This window comes from Acanthaster planci, linkage group LG18 (genome assembly GCF_054643075.1).
Source record: "Acanthaster planci isolate LZ-2023a linkage group LG18, COTS_SCS, whole genome shotgun sequence".
NCBI lineage: Eukaryota > Metazoa > Echinodermata > Asteroidea > Valvatida > Acanthasteridae > Acanthaster > Acanthaster planci.
The window spans coordinates 9,642,340-9,663,151 of NC_141794.1; the positions used below are offsets into that span (position 1 = coordinate 9,642,340).

Sequence of the window (20,812 nt, forward strand, 5' to 3'; positions counted from 1 at the left end):
GTTTGCAAATTATAGTGATATAGGTTTCGCTACAGCCGATCCGACCCGTTTACAGACGACGACATCATTACCGTTGCTTCGGTGACATCCGATGTTCTTCATAATGTTATTCCCTATTTTGATAAATTAGGCAAACTTTCAACTACTAAAAATGAAGCCATAAAAATTAGTATATTGAAGAACGAAACTTCGGCCAAAGTACTAAGTGTGTCTGTGCGAATTATGGTGACTCGTGGATATGGGATCCACATGAACATGATGAAAACCACCGGAATTTTGAAACGACCCGGCTAGCCTGGTTTCTCCAGACTCTTATGTGGAAAAACCCTCCTCTTTACCATCACCCTTAAGAAACAAAACAGGTCGTCCGTATGACCAAATTCCAGAAAGAAATTTGAAATGGAAAGTTTTGGTTCACCGAATTCCAGAATCAGGCGACAGTCAAGTTCCTTTGCAATTATCCGCATAATTCCCTTTGTCAACGGCTGATTCATTCGTTTCCTCTTTCAACCCGTGTTTTCGTTGAAGAAGAGTTAAACCGCTAAACAGCCGTAATCCAATCCAGAGGTCTTGTACCCTAGATATCACCGTAAAATTATTCGAAAATAGTTTGCGATGGTATCCGACTAATTGCAAGAGTGTGTCCAAATCACGTGGCTGCGGCTTGAAATTACACGCCAACCTATGGTAATGGCCGAAGCCGATTCCCACTAGTCATGCGTAATTGCTAGCCGCAAGCCAAGTTAAATAATTCGGACACTAGTCATTTAACATTAGTCCGCCGCAGCTGTTGCAATGTGAGTACACGTACGATTGAACTTGTGCGCTGTCCTGAAATCATGCACACGACTTAAATTTGAATAAGTGTTTTCCTTTTTTTGGTCGAAATTTTATTCTCATGCAGAACAAAATAAAAATGCAAAGTGACGTAATATCATTGCAATTTATTTGTAAACGAAGTGGACTCGAATGTTCATGAATTGCATAATTCAACAAATTATTTCATGCTGTGTGCACCATTTTTCGTGCGGTGCGCAAAGAAAAACGTGCCGTGCTGAAAAACGTCGTTACGGCCGGCACTGTCAGCGCTGTGCGGTCTGCAAAATCGAAGAAAACCGTGCAGAAACTCGAAGACGAAAACAGCTTCAGTTTCACTTTTTTCGGTTGATGTGAAGCTGTTAAAAACGTGGATTTTGGACCTAATTTTGGAGCCCGTTTCCATAAGCATAGTCGTCAGGTTTAGGCCTACAGCAGAAAGTTGAAGGCTAAGCACTGCTGCAGGTAGGCTAATTGTAGTAGTAGTAGTATTGTTTTTAGGCCTACTGACCAGCTGACTGTGCAGTTTTATTGTCATGTCGGAGACATATATGCAGCCATCCGTATTGTGAAATTACTCAACATGAACTGTTGATTGATTATTAGTTAATGATTATTGGTTATTTCTGGTATTATTACCAGACAGCGCGCTCTGCGATTTTTAGTTCGCTCACGTCGCATCTCCAGCATGCATTGACAGTGCACAGTTGAGTTACTGCTGCGTGTGCACTATCAGAACCACATGTAAACAGCGCGCACTTGCTTGCTTGGTTGCGCTAGCGCCCTCTTGCAGTGAGCGTGAGACACTAATGTTCGCTACGCGGCACACTGTTTTGTTCTACCTTATGTGACTTATTAGTAAATGTTATGATGGAATGTTTTGTTATTAATACTTTGTAAAAACAATCCCAACCTGTATAAATAGCCACGCTAGATTGTATCTATAGAGAGTTCGTGTTCTGACCTTGGACCGCTTGGATCCGTGCCCGGAATTAAACCAGCTGTGAAATATAGATCTGTGTGACTGCCCTTTAATTTGCCTGTTTCGACGGCGAACAAGCAACAGTATGAAGCCAGACCATGGTGGTTGTGTTTGTATTGCGCATGCCCAATGTTTATTAGACTAGCGTTGCAGCCGTTCATCAGTATATCAACAGTAAAAACACCATCAATTTGTGTGAATTGCGGTAGTCAAGCGGTTACGGCGTAATGGTTTGTGATGCATGGGGTGTGGGTTCGAATCCCGGTTCGATATTGTGTTCCTTTTTAAAGGAAAATAAAGCCTGAATGTTATAGGAGCCTAATTTCACACATGACGTTTTTATGGTTGGTTGAGCATCTAGATGTCATGCATTGTGCATGGTTGTGAACCGTGGTTTGGCTTCATACGTGTGATTGCACATATAGCTCCATTTCGTGACCATTCATCTGTAGCCTAGTCTGCGTACATGTACATCATGATCATGCTGTCCCTATGTATAAATTTGGAGGAATAAGTTCTCCATGCACCACATAGCTTTAAAAAAGGATAGTGCAACTTTTGACATGATATTTCCAGGTATTGACAGTCAATGGGAAATATTATCATACATCGTGTCGCTACCCCCAGAACTGTTGGGTCCGACTACCCCCATCCGACGTCTGCTCCGCTCCCACAGTCGGACCCTTCTTGGGGTATTGTGCTGTTGTGTCACCACACAAAATCCTTTGTTTTTTCAAATGCAGACACTGTTAGAGTAGGATTGGTTGGCCTGCCTACTCCTAACACATGTAACAACTGACATGACTGAAAAGTATTCGGCCAAAAGTGGTCATCACAGCTACATGATGTACATGTGTGCTTACGACATTTAGGCCTACTGGCATGACTGGTAATACCAAACATTTTTGAGAAATTGTCTAATTATTTGAGAACTTTTCACATAACCTACATGTACGATCATTTTATTGAGCCAAGTGTCCTCCAAACACAACCGCTTTGGTCTGTAAAACACGGTCGGGAACTGTCACACCTGCGACAGTAACTTTCTAGGGAATTTTAACTCCTAAACAAACTTTGTGGAAACAGTTTGGAAAGTTGCTGGCTGATGGGATGTGTCCGAACCAAACCCCAAACAAACCTTGGCACCTACTTGCAGCACTAGTTTAAGTCGACCAAAAAAAACCCACCCATACCGGTAGCAGGGCACTGAGAAGGGCAAAAATAGCATTTTGGCGAACGCTTATTTGATGAAGTTCATTTTGATATTTTGAACACGGGTCGACACTTTGCAGTGTGCATGATGTGTGCAATGAATGTACTGGTATACGCAGGATTAGGGTAATAAGTAACCTGAAATGCTTTCAGCATCCAAAGCTATGAGGTGTTTTATTTGTTGCATTTGTAATTGTTTATGTTTTCCATATAAATGCAACAAATTAATAGATTTCGACTGTTGACAGTTTAAGTGTAACTTTGAAATTTAGTATTTGGGAAACTGTAAGAAGGAATTAAAACTAGCCTACCCCTCATCTAAAGTGAAATTCACTTTTACTTTGTTGCCTTCATTTTGGAAATCAAGCTTTATTGAAATGTAACATCTCCTTTTGTTCCAAGCATTCTAAAACCTAATGTCATTGCATTCCACTGGATTCCGAAGACTACATTTGAAAACAATGACACGCTTAATTTAATAGGACTTACAAAATTACTTATTTGCGGTGGTGGGATTTCAATTTTACACCGTGGCAAGATCTTACAACTCGCTACAGTGAGATACACATTCAACGATTTAAGTCACCGAGGAAAGAAAATGACTCCAAAAAAAATGTTTTGCAAGTGGCCCTTATAGCAAGATACATGTATTCAACCAGTTGTGTACAATGTACATGTAGGTTATTTGGGGAAAAAAGGATCAAACTCCCCTTGTTGAAAATACCCCCACTTATCCTACAAGTTTGTTTGCCGTCCTTTTGTTTGTCTTTAAAAGTCCACTTGAGCACCAACTTTTAAAGAAATGTTCGCATTATGAGTCCCATTTTGAGAGGTGAAATTTTCCATCCATGTGTCATCCCTGGAGCATTGTTTAGAGCACCAGCCCGTATTCATTTTGACTTTGTTTTACATGGCATGCATGGTGTGACGCAACTCACCTCTCTTTTCGATTGTTCTTTGAAAACAAACACAAAATCATTGGAGGAAACAGCAGAGATTAAACTTTTAGCCGTTCCCAATCAAAAACAGTTCATAATGTTTATCAAGGAATTTAGTTTGACATGACTTTATTAAGAGTGGAAGGAAACATTGGAAGGACCTCATTAATGTGTTCTTGAAGGCATTTTCTAAAATACAAGTGGTCATTTGTCATGTACATATAACTTGATATACATGTATTGCATTGGAGATACAGGTATAAATGTAAAGGCATGGACCCACGCGTTTTTCCTGAAGCATCACAAAAATGACCTTTGCCCTAGTGATAGTGTGTAACAAATGGAACCCATTTATCCCTGTGCGTACTCCAGGCCTCGATCTTGGGGGAAAAAGGAGCAGGCCTCTTTGGCCTTGCCTTCATCAAATTTCAACAGGGCACCAGGCCAGCTCAAGGGGGCACCAAGGCCAATTATTTGGAAACCTTTGATTTACATTTTTGACAACCAGTCATGTCATGAGTAGACCTATAAGCTATTCAGTTCTTGTACACCATGTCATCCCCCTTCAATAAAAAGCGCTATCATGCTGCTATTATTTGTCACAGTCACTGTATAAAAATGTAATGTTCATGTTAAATTAATTACAATTACCCAGACGATTTTTTCCTTCAGAATCCAGCCTCTGATTTAATGCTTGCTTAGATTTTGTATCCCTTTCCCATTAGAATGCAAGGATTCCCAACCCGCTTAAACTAAGTTTAGATATAATAAATAGTGTTTATCCTTTTATTTAAAAGAAATGGGGATCCTTTTAAAATGTTTACTGTTTGCTAAATGGTTACGGAAAGCTCTGGGTCAAGTCGGCATCGTGCAACTCGTAAGTCGGCCTTTTGATAAGGGTACCGATCATGTGTTGATGCATTTTCATTGATAATTCTTAAGTGGGCTTTATAAGCCGTCGTTTCGTTCAAGTTGGCATGTTCTTTCGGTTCCTTTTCCGCAAATCCACAAAAAAAATCGTCGGTATAAAGTGGGCTGTAAACAAACAATCGATTTCCAAAGCTTCGTTGTCGATGCTGACGTGGAGTAGGCCTACATGTGTACATTTTGTGTGGGCGCGAGCACGACCACAAAGGGGTTTCCCCAATATTTGCATCAATACCAGTATCCCCTCTAGTGCAGGCGCATGCACTCTGTCCCTTTTTGGGGGTCGCCCTATTGAACGAAGTTTTACTTGCGGCCGCCCCCCCCAAGATCCCGCGTGCATATACGCGCGGCGCCGGTGCATGACATTTGTGCTGTGTAATGTGCTAGCATTATGTCAGTACAAACAGCATGCATAGGTCGTCCTCAGTACGGACGGAGCGGTAGCAATGATCACAATCCAGGACAAACTTACCTGAATCGACAGTGGAGATAATAAATAAACCAGGGCAGATCAAAGCAATTAAACTGGTGCAATGCATTATATGGAGGGTATTACGGCAGCAAGCCACATAAGTCGGCAAGCAGCACGTCGGCATTTAGAAGTCATTATTTTTTCGAGTCAAGACTGAGTGCCAACTTTGCTGGAGTTTACAAGTTTATAAATACTTGATCCCTACTTTTTCTGAAAAAGAGGTTTTCAAGCTTCTGGCACTTTCAGCCCTCCCGTAAGAAAGCATCCTTTTAGCGTTTCTTTATACGATCATCTGATCGTGACGGCATGGTTTTGAGATACAAGCCTAGGCCTAGCAAATGGTCAAAACTTATTCTTAACACATGCACAATAAGTACTCTCCTGGTTTCCGACTTAGGTATGCAAATTTGCTTTCAAAATACGCTGCTCACCGGTGCAGCGCTGATAATGATATCCAAGGCTGCGTTCGCGCGGTTACTCCCGATAACCCCAGTACGGATGCGCACGCATTACACTTGGGTCAGGGGTATACTCCTGATCCTCTGTGATTGATGGGAAGTATACTCTCACTGACCTGAGGACGAGACTCCTGCCGTTCGTGCACTCGGGATAGCACTCGGGTTAGCACGAGCAGCTCGCTCGAACGCAGCCCAAAAGGTTCAACTCGCCCCAACTCGGAATTGCACTGCATGCATTGGCTTACATGGTACACTCTCATTACACATACAGCCGGCTGCAAAGGGGGAAGGGCACGCTGGCCAAGGTGGCCTCGTGATGTGAGTTTTTGGAAGGGCATTACAGCCAACTTGGAAGGGCACGTAGCCAATGGCCGTGGTGGCCGCGGTAAAGGCCTGGTACTGTACATGTCGAAATGAGTCAACTCGTACATGTACATGGGTTAATACATACATATACCCCAAAAATTACTCCCAAGTTAAATTGTATCCAGGTCCCTAGGTAAGCTTGTGTCCATGTCAACTTGTATCCAGTTCATAAGTGTGATGTCCCTTCAGTTTAAACTATGCCCACTGCACACACAGGTAGAGCTATAATACAGGAAAGTAATGCACAACTTGAGTGCTCATCCAATGGAAGCTTGCAATCAGTGCTGCGTGCGTGTACATGTACGGCATGACAATGCCATAGTACAAACAGGATTCACAGGTGCATGGGGCATGTTTGTTTGTGCTTATTGTACATGGAAGCCAGTATACCGGTATAAAGTAACATAATGATCAGTGATGTGAATGTCTGTGTCAGCGGATTTTTGGTGGCTATATATCATAGTTTGCCTCAGGCTTTTCCTCACTTTTTCTGCTGAAAAATTGCCTTTTACAGATGACAAATCAGAGTTTCAGACAGCTAGAGTACATGTATGTGTTTCTTCACGAAGCCCACTGGGCAAGTTGTAGATTGTACAGGTACATGTATTTCGCTGTCCAGCAGCTGTTTTCACTAGAATTTGTAGTCTGATATTGTGCCAAGGCTCAAGGACTGTTCTATATCAGTATGCCTGCCATAAATGTTAATGTACATGTAAGTTAACATGCACATGTACATGTATGAAAGAAATTGGGAGTAAACTACGAGTGTGACCTTATGGTTTAATATGTGCTTACTGTCTCGGTAGTCTCGAAAGGCAAATACTTTTTTGACCTTTGCTCTGCTATCATTTTGAAATCTCAATCATTGCCTATCTTGTATATTTCAGTGGCCACGGTAACGCCATCACTGGTTGTTTGCAGTGACCCCAACGATAAAGATTATAACAGTTATTGTACGGAAGCACAGTTCAGTAACAGTCGCTCTGTAAAAAGCCAACACATTGCTTATGCTATTCAAGGGGTACTTCAGGAGTGTCAAGTGAAACGCCAGTGGATTCGTCTATACAAGAATTTTTTTTTAGAATGAAATACTTCCCTGTATACTACTTTGCCAAACAAAGCTTCAAACAACCCTTTCTTGATTGGTAATGTTTCAGGTGTCACTTGTTTCCTCTTCTAGTTTTCAACCAAGAGTGTCTAGGGACGGACCAGCCTAACCATGGGGCGCTACACAGGGAAGAGCTGCCGTTTCATGGTGATGATCTCACTGACCACCTCGTTCTTCCTAGTGGAGCTCATCACTGGCTACGTCACCAACTCCTTGGCCCTGGTTTCCGACTCCTTCCATATGTTATCTGACATTATTGCGCTGATCATTGGCTTTCTGGCAATGAGAGTGAGTAGCCAGTCTAATTATCCCTTTGTTAGGAACCCCCCCAAATCTTTCAAAATCTTGAACTGTGCGGAATAGGCTTGGGCGGTATTGCCTTATTCGATACTGTGGTATCCGTGGAAAAAATACCGTGGTATTCATTGCAGAAGGCATTACGTCATCAAAAAGCAGCAGTGATGGTGACATTCAGTGGCAAAACACAAACAAAACTAGGGGCCAGCATGAAGGGTTTTTTAACGTCACAAAACCTCCATAAAACTTAATAAGTATTATAAATTATTTTTCTATTTGATGTCAAATAAATATTTTATATGTGAAAGAATAATAAAAACTGAACGGTGTTTTAAATACCGATTCATTGCTCCCTGATTCGTATGTCCTATTGTGTGACAATCTGCACGGGACATGTACTACAGTCAAGTTGGTACTCGCTGAGACAGTGTATTATTGTAATGATAACGTGCTGGTCACCAGTGGCTGCCCCTCTTAGCTGCGCCCTAACACTGCACGTGTACAATAAAAAGGTGGCTTCCAGAAAACTCTGCGGCGCAGCCGGCATTGCAAGTACAGTCGACTCTCGTTATGATGAAATTGGTTATCACGAAATTCTGATTATAACAAACACAAATCTGTGGTCCCGGCGAAAACATGCACATTTGTATGGGGAGAAAATCTGTTACAGCGACATCGCATTGTACCAAATTCCTGGTACAGTACAACGAAAGGTTTTCGTGACTCCGTTGCCTGAAAAACCTTTGTGGACGACCCATTTATAAAGCCTTTGTGAATGGCCGTGGTGAAAACACATGCGCAGTGCACCACACTGGTTCCCGCCGGGCCGAACCGTTGCCAACAAAGGCATGATGGAAATGCGGCAACCAGTTAATTTACAGTTTCTGCCCAGAAATGGTTGTACATTCCACTACATCGAATGCAGCTCTACCGTTGAAAGTCAAAAAAACTGCCATCACAACTTTTTCTGCAGGTTCATTTACAAAAATTGATCCTATGTCTCTTTGTGTTTTTTGTGTTCAGGAATTTAATTTGAGGTTGTACTGCTTGTACTCAAGTGAGTGTGTTTCCACAGAATTTCTAGCCGCAGCACGAGGCTTATCACCCGCCCCTCCAGATGCGTCACGCACGCTTACAACGCGATATACAGACCTTGTTTGCCAGTTTCCTGTCATTGTGACACACGTAGTGCACGATTAAATTATATTTTACATTTATTACACAAATGCCAAAACAAAAATTCTCATCCCATTTCCAATAAAAATATACCCCAAATAAGTTCGCTTGACTATTCTCGCATCTCACGAGTCCAACTTATCGTCCAACACTGAATTATTATTATTTCTGCAAAAAGATCTAGGGTACCCACCAATGAGACTGTGTGTTTTTATGAAGTACATTTGGCAAGACACAGCTATCCAATCGCAATATTCCTTCATGATATCATACTTCTTCAGCGACCATCTCGCGTGCGGGCGGCCACGCCGCAGTGGATGAGTGATCTCAGACTATCGATCAATGAGACTATCGAGCAGCTTAGTGTCGAAAATCAAAAGACAGACGGAAAATTAAATAATATCTCTCTGTGATACAATTTGTGTTGGAAAGACTACTTACATGGATGGGGGCTTTAGTTGATGAGCCTTCACATTCTTGCAAGTGCACACAGGCCTACATGTGCATGCAGTTCAGTTACTGTTAGCTTCGTCATTGTCGTCATCCATGGTAATTGAAAGTCATTATGTCTTATCTCCCCACCAAAAGAGACAATACAAACGTGATGCTTGATGACTGAAACCACAAAGTATGTAGTCACTGTTGTGGATATAATTGTCTGCTTTCATCTTAAGAGGGCTGTGCGAACATTCTGAACAAATTAGCCAGAGTACTACGGCATTGAAATTTGATACCGAATTAGCCGGTATTCTGATGTTCATGGATTGTTAGTTGGTATTGTTCGGTATTTGTAAAAAACGCAGTATTCGGTAATACCGAAATACTGCCCAAGCTTAGTGCAGAACCTACATGTAGTTTTGGTTCCAGAACCTTCTTACATGTACATGGTATATTGCTTCAGACTACAGAGGATGCTACATTTACTTGGGTTCATTTTTGACTTCAAATGAGGTTCTTAACTTCTTGGACATTTTGTTGGCAGTACTTACATTTTTCTTTGTTTTTGGCTGACTTTCTGGGGGAGCCAGTAAATGGCCTGGTTGAACCTTCATGGTAATTTGTGACGTCATTCAACACAGAATTGGAAACAAAACTGGCATCCCAATCTCCAAGTCCAGCCCTCGTGAATTCAGCTATCACAGGCCTGATTGTGTTGAAACTTAGCATACATGCAAATACACTCAATATCAGTACAGATGTAAAGTTTTGATTCAGTACATGTCCATCATGTCCATTTATCATGGAAGTTTGATGTTATGTTTTTTTAAATTCATGGCCTCACGAGTGTTGGCCTGCATGAATTGAGCACGCCAACGGAAAAAGTAAGTACCTGTAGGAAGATCCTGATTTTTTTTTCAGAGTTTTTGTTCAGTAGGTGACCCGAAATTTCCTTGTTGAAAATATTTGTGAGAAAATGCCTTGCAAAATCTGCAGTTGTCAAAGAAAACTTTGCCTAAGAAGAAGGACATTCCTACTAACATCACAAGAAAGTTTTCCTAGTGTACATGTATTCAAGTCATAAAACCCATTTCACGACTCCTTTAAGTCCTGCTTTATGTACATTTCCTGTGCAAAATCCCCAGGTGTCAAAGAAAACTACTCCCAAGAACACCTTTGGCTGGCAGCGCTCAGAGGTGCTGGGTGCCCTGGTTAATGCTGTCTTCCTCATGGCCCTGAGCTTCACCATCTTTGTGGAGGCCATCCAGCGCTTCATCGTCAAGGAGGAGATCGAGAATCCCATGCTTGTGCTGATCGTAGGGGTTGTGGGGCTGGTGGTGAACGGGATCGGCCTGTGCCTCTTCAGCACACACGGTAAGCTTGGGACTACTGTTCTTCTGCTTGAAATGTATACATGTACATTAGAGGTAATCCATTTTTGTCATCATTTTTACAAGCGTGCAAAGGGTGCGCCTTTTCCTGGCCTCCCTCCCCCCCCCTTCTAAAAGAGTACAAAATTGAATTTTGCTGTGATTTCTCTGTGGTGCCTGAGGACCCATTCTAACTCACAATGTGCAGCTATTGCTGTGCAGCAGAGGACCAGAAAATAATGGCAGGAGGAAAACCAATGTCCATGACAGGCCTCCATGTTCACGGTTTTCTGATTGGCCAGGACAAATTTCTTCTTTCGTTTCAGGCAAGTAAAAAGTAAGGACAAATTGCCTGGTGGATAGGTACTTTTTCCTTAAAAATTAAAGTGTCCGGTTTTTGTGGCCAAGAATGGCAGTCAGCAAATGTGCCTTTGATTTGATTTTTTTCCTCTTCACAAAAGCTTACAAAAAGTGGTAAAAAGTATACAGCTATGTGGCCACAATGATTGTTTTCATCATTACGTACATGTATGGACATGTACAAACTTCCGTGTATTAAGCACCCTGTGCATTTAGCAGGGCACCTTTCCATACAAGGGAAAATGCGTGCATAAATAAACCATAAAATACACTTGTGTCTGGGTACCAAACCTCATTGCACACACGGTGCAGTGGAGCATTTGAGGAAGCTCGAAGACTGTTTCATAATGGCTGTGATTTCAACATTGAATTTTGCCTAGTACTTGTGTGTGTACTTTTTTCATAAATACATAAACACTACATTTCATTTCATTTCATTTAGTTCATTTCATTCTTATCGTGGCCCAACAAACCAAATTACAAGAATGTTACAGGGTCTAATTAAAATTCATATAAATGTATAAGTACATCAAAAAAATAACAAGTACAACCACATAAAACACCAGTCATGATTTACAATTTCTAAAACCTCTAAACACACTAATTAAAATTCATGTAAAATACACTAAAATTACATTAAAAAAATAGCAAGGACAAACACGTTAATCACTAATCATAATTATAAAAATTGGAACAAATAAACACTTAGACAAATAGAGAACATGTAGCTCAAACCTACTTCAGCGGGTTGAACTATGTATGATTTCTCTATTGTAAGCCCCAAGAAGGCCTGTATAGATTCTCTAATTATGAATTTAATAGATTAATGTAAAATGGAATAGGGCTATTCTTAAATCGATTAGTCCTACGGGGTAGCAATGAATGAGAGTTGCGCAATTCCCTGTCGTGAATGTTTTTCCTTACAGGAGGAATAAGGTTATCAGTTTGTTTACACTCAACAAAGCGATCTAATTCAATTTGAAGATTACCAGTAACAGAACTAGGACAGTTCTCGGCTAAAGTTAAGTCATCCACATATTTCCATATACCAACATTATTATCTGGCGAAAAATCGTTGATAAAGCACTGAAAACCAATGGGACCAATTTAGGTACCTTGTGGAAGACCTCCTCCGGGTGTTTTGAACTCAGATAATGTCTGATTATATCTGACACATTGTTGCTGCAAATCCAGGGAATAATTGATTCCCTTACCCCTAACTTAAGAAATTAACCCTAACCTTCCCCAACCACACAGAATTACACAGTAGTAAAGTGTTTAATTCTGCAGGGATAGGTCTGGTAGGCCCAGACAGCTGGCTTTTGCATTAGGTTTGGCATACCTCAGAAAAACAAAGTCCAACAGCCTCTGAGCACAAAGTCCCATATGGGTGTTTAACTTTGTGTGAATGAGAAAGGTTAGGGCCAGCAACCCTTGGGGGGTTAGGGTTAAAGGTCGAAAGCTTTTGAGAAGTCTGTCTAACAATGGTGCCCCTATTATTAGTCGAACGTTGTTCAGTCGGATTACATCTTGAAAAATGTCATATTTCATTGAAACTGGCCAGTAGTCCACCGTGTATGTTCAGATACTTTTTTCCTAAAGTTTTGAATTTTAAACTCACAGGATCGCCTGGTGTGACCACGACGCTTTTCTTGCTGCTAAATGCTACATCGGTTTTTATTTTTAAGCAATTCCACGAGAAACTGTTTCACAAATAAACAGTAACCACAAAAGAAATCCATTCCTCAGCCAGAACTATTACATCAAGCTGATTTTACAATGAAGTACATGTACAGTGTTGTATTTCTTAATTTATGGAAATTTAGTTCATGTATCAGAATTCCAGTAAATAAAAAATAAAACACCAATTGAACTTGAGTAAATTTTATTTGACTTTTTCATCTGTTGTAACGACATTGTAATGCAACCATGCCATGACCAAGCAATCATGAAACTACAACCACCTTAGTGCTTTGATCATAAATTAAAACAAGTGTATTGCATATTCATTTTGATGCAGCGTCAACAAATGCAAAGCTACAGCCCTTTTATGTTACACGATATGCATATTTATGAAGTTCACATGGCTGCTACTTTGTCTGTCGTGTGAAGCCGGTGCATGCACGTTGCACGTGAAGACCCAACTTCCTTTCATTTCGGTACGATCTTGCCGTTTAGTTCGGTCATAATTTTGTCACAGTCAGAGTGATTTCCTTTGGTAGATTTTCCAGCTCCAAGATCGAAAACTGATAGGAAAAATCCCCACCTCACATCAAATTTATATTCACGCAAATTTGAACACACTGAGCCCGAGTACGGCAATAACTACTTGTGTATGCTAGGCTCACCGCCGTGGGGGCTGTCTTTACTTTAACCCCCATTTATGTTTTGCAAATTTTACAAATTAGTTTTCTCTAGTTTTTGCTAGGTATAGTTGTCTCAGTTGAAAAATTGATTTCACGCTCAAACATTTTCTGTGCCTGATTCAGAAGTATTTGGAGCAATTCAGGCATTAACCACTTTCAGTGATCCTGTATGGACAAACAAAACGCTTTATCTTTGAAAATGATTTTGTGATGCCTGCTACATGCCAGGTAAACTACTGAGAACATTTCCATGGGATTTGAAGATAACTTGAGCTGCAGTCAAACGGAATACTTTTCGTTGTGGGAAACCTGGAAAATGACTGCACCGGTCAACAAACGGCAGATCGGATTGCGGTGGCAGCGTTCTCTGTTATGCAGGGGTCAGCGTATTTCATGTTTGTGGTTAACTCCTTTCGTGTCTGTTTGACTCGATACATGCTGACACGCTAAGCGTGTTTGCGTGTCGGCTAAAATTCTGACCTGTACTGTACTTCTAAGTCTTGATGACAGAACCGAGCAAGAAGTAATATCTGAGGGCTGTTTTCTGATCAGGGTTCTAGCCACAGTGGGCAGCACCACCCAGTACTGCAAATTTCCGCCCGGCACTCAGGGTTGAAATTGGCTGTGCCACCCAGCACGGATTTTCCCAAAAATGAACTGAAATATTACTGAAAATTTAAATGTACCAATTCGATCGTATTTCAAGCATCAGAAAGCATTAAGAACTGTGCTCACTATGCTTTGTAATCCAAAAATTTACCCGGCACCAAAATAGTCTTAGCTGGAACACTGATTTCCGATCTCAGCTTTATTCCTGACTTTGTCTTCAGATTCTTGAATTGAGGTTCCCTGAATTTGGATCCTTTAGCTCCAAGCAGCTCCATACATGTACATGTATTTCTGTGAACATGTGAAGTTTACCCATTTATATCACCTGTCACATTGTGAAACTCACAGATTTTGAGATAACGGTGTTTCTATATTTCATCAATTCATTTCAGAATAAAATTTGGTAAGCTTGTAACTTCAAAAGCAGATTTTGAAACAAAAATTAAACCTCTTCTGGAGGGAACTGAGTTTTGTCCTTGGGGCTGATGATCTAAAAATAGGAGAATTTGGCGTTTTGAAAAGTTTTGATGAGTGGAACATCATGTTAACACTGGTGAAAAATAAAATGTACATGTACAAAGCAAAACTGTTCAACTTCAAAACAGGCATCCAGTTGACAACAAGATGTTTGATTATGAACTGTGACCTCTGAATGTGCTGTGCTGCTATGAATAGAACATTATGGACGTATCATTTTATATAAAGTTTATTCATGGTAATTGTTTCCTCCACAAGGCATGTCCCATGGGCACAGTCACGGTGGAGGCAAAGCCAAAGGGCATAGCCACAAGCCCAAGAAGAAGGACGAGCCTGAATTCGAGCAGCTGGACGAGCGGCTGTCAGACTCTGACCAACGGCTGGAGCATGAATCGACCAATCAGGTGGCAGATGTGAAGGTTGCAATGGAGGAAGGGGCAGATGCCGACACCACCTCAAACGCAGCAGGTACATGTAGCAGGACGTTTTCCTTTCATTGAATTTGGTCACATTTACAGCAGGGTCTGTTGATAGAGGGCACCAGGGCCAGTACGTGTAGGTACCGGTACATGTACCGTAGGACAGGGAGACCATCTGCTCAAAATGACTGGGGAATTTTACAGACGGTGTAACTCCACATTGAACTTGTCCCCGGGTTCAGTATTACTTTTGGCCAAGAAACGTAACTTTGTTGAAACAAGATATCACAGGTGCAGACCTTTACAATGCTGGACTTAACCGATGCTGATCCGTGACGGTCATTTGTTCAAGATTTGTGTGACTTCTCCCACTGCATCGTCACTGTCTTAAAACTCTCAAGACAGTTCCTGGAGCCGTATTTGCTGCAATACCCATCCGTGGCCCACGGCTGCCTAAGGGCTCCTCAAATACTCAACCTCTGTGGTATACATCCTCCGTGTGTTTGTGTACCAACTCAGTGGAAATCAATCAAGTGTGTAGATGTTATGCAGCATATAGAGGTTTTTCACGTGACATAACATAGCAGGGAAAGACTTTTCAGGAAGTGTGCCATGCCCATAGAAGCGCATGCATTTTCGAATCTGTGTATTTCCATTGAAAATTTTATGTATGGCAGAATGTGGAGAGAGTTTGAAGTTGCGCGTGTTTCTGCTCACATCCAGGTAAATTGAATGTTAATCATCAAAAATCATGTGACTGAAAATGCTCTTTCGAACATGTTGCATTCTCGGTGTTTCTACATAGGAAATGCCTGCATATTTGTATGTCACTCAGTGTGACGTGGTTACCACATGTACAGCAGGAGTGGGTACCGGTACATTTCTTGTAAACTAGCTTCTTTTTGTGTCTACCCTTCGGCAGGCAAGTCAGCTGGTCACCTGAACATGAGGGGCGTGTTCCTTCACGTGTTGGGGGATGCCTTGGGCTCAGTTGTGGTCATAGTCAGTGCCCTGATCATCTGGTTCACAGACTTTAGTTGGAAACACTACGTGGATCCAGCCATGAGTCTCATCATCGTCGCGATTATCACCATCACCGCCATTCCACTCTGTGAGTTGTGCAAATGCTTTCTTCTCAGGGCGCCCTAACTCCCCCCCCCATGCATGTATTTACCCCTGCCCCTTCCTGTAGGGCCCATGAATGGTGTACGTATAACTCGACAAAAAAATACATATATACTGTACATGTATGTGGCTGTGGATTTTGCCTGGATTTTTGCCACGGGGAGGAAACCACTTTTTTTGGGGGGGGGGAGATTTTACCAGTGCTCAAGTACTCATGAGCTTCAGAAAATGAGAAACAATTAGCAATGGAAGGGTCAATTTGGAGGTTTTAAGCAAATTGTTGATTTTCATCGTCTTCTATCTCTCCTTTTTTCTCCCTTTTGTTCTTTGTGTTTATCATTTTTTCCCCGGGGGGAAGGGATGGGATAGGACAGGGGCAAGCAAACCCCTCTTACCCTCTCCTGTTCATGATGCTAGTTTGTGTGTATCCTAACAAGCAATGCCATCGTCCGCTCTGATTTTCACCCAACTGGGAAAAGATTCTCACACATTTTCACTCAGTCTTGAAGAGATTTTGACAGATTTTTCCACAAGAAAGAAAACATTTTCACATCATTTCTTATGAGTGGGAAAACATTTTCATGCCTTTTGAGACCTTGTTAAAATGTGAATATGAAAGTCAAATCTGTTCCCAGAATTTCCCATTCTAATACATAGTATTAATTTAACTTTCAATTTGCAATGTACTATACAAAGTAAACATGTACAAGGAAAAACTTAACTGCTTTTACTGATTTTTATGACGAGTACAGTATGTCAGACTTACTGTAATACACTTTCCATGAATCCAATCACAGCCCTACGATCAGCCTTAAAGCCTTGACATATTTTTCCGTAAATTCTTGGACTAGTGTCAGCATTGTGCTGTTTACTAAAACACCGCTGGTAAATTGTTCCGGGATTTGTTTCATTTCAGTGAAGCAGTCCAGTATGATCCTGCTACAGTCCATCCCCACCGATATCGATCTTGAACAAATCGAAAGAGAACTTGTGCAAGATGTAAGTAGATGGTTGTGGTTGTTGAGTATGTCCCTGTCAGATTTGGTTTGGTGTGTTGACTATGCAGTGGCATTGTGCTGCAGTTGGGTGCTTCTTCTGAGTACCAAGTACTGCAGAGTACTTAGATCGCTGAGTACACTTTAAGTCTGAGTACTTTGCCAACTGAGTACAGGTGCAGGTCTCTGAGTACAAATTTTTAGACTTTTTGAGTACAAGTACTTGTCTGATTACAAGTCAGATTACTTGTATTGCCAAATAAGAGTAAAAGTGTGAGTCATAATTCAGAGATGCCACTTTCCCGATTTTAATCGGAAATCCGACTTTTTGGTATTTTTCTCCCCAAATCCGATTTTTTTACATTTCCCCCTTCAACGTTTTCAACATTGACAGAATTAAATAAAGATGAAAAGACTGGAAGCAAATCTATGATGCGCATGTATCCTGCGCCGCGCGACTGGGTACTTAATCTTGAGCGCAGTCGTCAGTAGAGTGCTTACCGTTAGTCATATTGTGGTGCGAAATACGAAGGACTGTGTTGAGTGGTGTCGTCAGTGACTGGAAATATGTTTAAATATTGACCTTTGAGGCTTGTAAATATGCGACATGTGCGATGCATGAACGTACACAATGAACGTACTTTGTACATTGGATGATCAACACGTGGATCGACTTTATGTTAAAGGGCCCGACAAAATGCAGCATCTAATTGTCAACTGAAATGAGGATCTTCACGATATTGAAAGAGATGTCAAGGACAAATTTCAGCGGAGATGGCTCAAAGAAAAGGATAACAGTGGTGATTTTTTTTTTACTTATGTTAGAAAGCGTCATTTGCCAGGTAGGCCTAAACCTACCGACTACCGTCATGACCATAATGCTGCATACTTCCGATGGGGTGGAAAGCTTTCGTCATGTTTGTATCTTTTTGAGTAAAAAAACAGCAGGCTGGCCTACATGTAGGCTGCAACTCGTGACTGTGATCGACCAGTGATGATCAAGAAAGAACTTTTTTGTTTTTATAACCAACTACATGATGAAGATGCACGTTGTGTACATGCACGCAGACCCCTGCATAAATACGTATAAAACCGACACCGTGCGTTTTTTTATTTTTTTTGGCATAGGCTAGTGGCATCTCTGATAATTACGTTGTGTTTGAAGGCTGAAAATGGTGTGTTATTCCTTAATGATAAACATGGGTTGTCTTTGTAATCATTTATCAACACTTTGAAATAAATTTCCGTTTTCCTACAATGTAGCTATCCCAAATGAATTTTTCATTTTAGGTCACTTAATAAAACAATGAGTCCTGAGTGTTCATGTATTTCAGGCCCTTGGATTCCTGGGATTTAAAATTTAAAATGTAAAAAAGGCTAAGAAAAGATTACTTAAACTTCAACAGAAGTTCTTACAGTTTTCGTACCTACACTGTGGTTTAATTCCATTTCACATCAAGTCTCAATGCTTGACATAACATCCAAACTTGTAGACTTTGCTGAGGATAACATCAGAAATAGAAGTAGGAGCTTCTTGAACGCAAACGGTACAGCATTCGAGACGAGTATGAACGTGCATGTACCAGTAATGTGAATGTGTACTGTGCAGTCTGCCTCCCTGGCTCGACAAATCCCAGGCCTGTGTTTATGGGCCTGACATGCTATTTTTTGCAAATACTTTTGACGCATAACTGTGTTATTATGCTGTGTATTGTAATTAAATCATACTGGTATTCCAAGAACTCCTCTTGCACAGCCTTAGCGCTCCTGTATACTGCCTTATGGACTACGTGCTTATCCTATCAGTGGTGACAGAGATGTGGCACATTCACTTGCATGCCATTGCCACCGTGTGGGAAATACTTACTGGGTATGTGAAGATTCCACGGGATTGTGTACATTCAGTTGAAAATTAGTAATGCACAGTATTCAAAAATTGGTTGCGTGAAATGGTTCAGTAAACACTAGCCTCCTGAGGTGATTCTTGAACTACACGTACTCACTACTTTGCTATTTTTGTCCAGGAGATAGAGCAGTCATGTCTATTGTAACACCTCTAACACAGATTCTGTTCGATCTAAGTGATTGATTTGATTTCACTGTACGATTGCAATGTACTTCTATTTGAATGCAAAAGTTGTTGAAAATTCACTAATAATTTTTATGAAGTGTTTGAAGCCAGTTCTGTAGCGACACGTGGAAATACACACAAAGTGCACGTACTCCCATACCGTAGGTGTGGGAACATACACTTGACATTTCACCTATTTTGTGGGGACCGAAAACGTTATGGGGACTCAGAAATGTCCCCAAGAACTTGTCCCCTGAACACGGTGAATGCCTACCCACACTTCCATGTTGCATTTGCACATACATGTACATGTACTACCGGATATTGTGTGTTCCACACAGGCTGACAACCAGGGGTGTGAGAATTCAGCTTTTTAGCTGATTTCAGCTTTTTTTTGGTTTAATCCTAACGGTCTCAAATCCTCCAATTTCAGTACGAGTTTACATGCACCCTTCGGGGTTAGGGTTAAATGTTGACCCTAAATTTCAGCTTTATTTGTACACCTGGTCTGTACAAAAGTATGGGAAGTTGTTACATTTCAGCTTTTAGCTGTAAATGTTTTCAACTTTAATTTTAAGTGGCTACTCACACCCATGACTTACACAAGGACTTGATGGCAGCGCTGTATTAAATCTGCATACATGTAGGCTTCGTGATCTTCCCAATGTCCACTTTCTTTCCGACCATTTTGTAGCTTGTAAGAGAGTGTAGTTGATGCACATTTTGCATTGACCTCCTCTTGTTTATTTTTGCACCAGGTTCAAGGCATAGCAAATGTGCACGAACTACATGTCTGGCAGCTGTCTGGCAACAAGTACATAGCCACTGCCCACATCTTGTTCCACAGCATGCACGATTACACCACCGTAGCCCAGCAGATCAAGTCTTACCTGCATGACCAAGGCATCCACTCCACGACGATACAGCCAGAATTCATCGAAGTAAGTGTACAAGACCGTTTGCCTGTATAGCACCCCGTCCCAAAATAAGTTAATAAATCATTTGACTCCTCCCATCAAAGATTGCACGGAGGTTTTGAAATCTTCACAGTTGGAGAATATTGTCTAAGAAGCTTATTGTCTAAAACAGGGTCATTAGAGTGAAAGATACCAGCAGATCGTGCAGTGTATCTGCCTGCCAAGACAACTTTACAACAGGAAAATGTATTCTAATAAACTCTCAAATCATCACTGCCTACAGATGCCCTTGTTAACTTGCCAGTTGACTCGGGTAACAGCTTGCAAAAGCTAAACCCCTGATGACGTCATACTTTGTGCACATGCATTTGGAGCCAGTTGGGTTCCACAGTGTTGTATCATTAGTACAGAGGGCTACCAATGCCTTGTTTATAGGGCTGTGCCAAATAACGAAATATTCGACCAATTATCGAATATTCAAATATTATCTTCCGAATTTGAATATTCAAGTGCCAAATTCATGAAAAGGAAGGGACAATTTTCTCTGTTTTAAAGGAGAAATTGTGCAATGGAGGCTTGTTTTAAGCCGATTTTAATGAAAAGTGACAGAAATCTTACGATGCAAAAAGTAAATTATTCATTAAACAATTTAAAAGGAGTAGAAATTTTCAACTGGGCAAGAAGTATCATTCATCTCTTAAATCTTGCTAAATTGTGGCTGGAGATACTCCTAGATGTGAAAAGCTATTATATTGATTATAATGTACAATTGTGTGCGTTATTGCAACTGATTTTGTGTGTAGTTTGTTCATCAACAATCTACCTGTTGGTACGACCGAATATTCAGATATTCGATCAAATTGAAGGTCGAATATTTGAATAGTGAATTATTCGAATTGAGTCAGCCCTACTT

At 41.0% G+C, this 20,812-nt stretch overlaps 1 protein-coding gene across 6 annotated transcripts in view; it reads left to right on the plus strand.

The window, feature by feature from the left end:
• Window positions 1-707: 707 nt before the first annotated feature.
• slc30a1 (solute carrier family 30 member 1) overlaps window positions 708-20,812 on the plus strand; it is a 28,489-nt gene continuing 8,384 nt past the window's right edge. For 2 of the 6 annotated variants that reach the window (XR_015428249.1, XM_022252262.2), the window contains exons 1-7: window positions 806-1,281; window positions 7,352-7,567; window positions 10,336-10,564; window positions 14,631-14,840; window positions 15,714-15,902; window positions 16,833-16,915; window positions 19,741-19,923. Coding sequence is in view for 5 of the 6 variants with exons in the window: in XM_022252262.2 (XP_022107954.2) it covers window positions 7,391-7,567; window positions 10,336-10,564; window positions 14,631-14,840; window positions 15,714-15,902; window positions 16,833-16,915; window positions 19,741-19,923 (1,071 nt within the window). In the remaining variant the exon portion in view is untranslated. The other 4 variants (XM_022252264.2, XM_022252263.2, XM_022252266.2 and 1 more) reach the window with 4 other exon arrangements.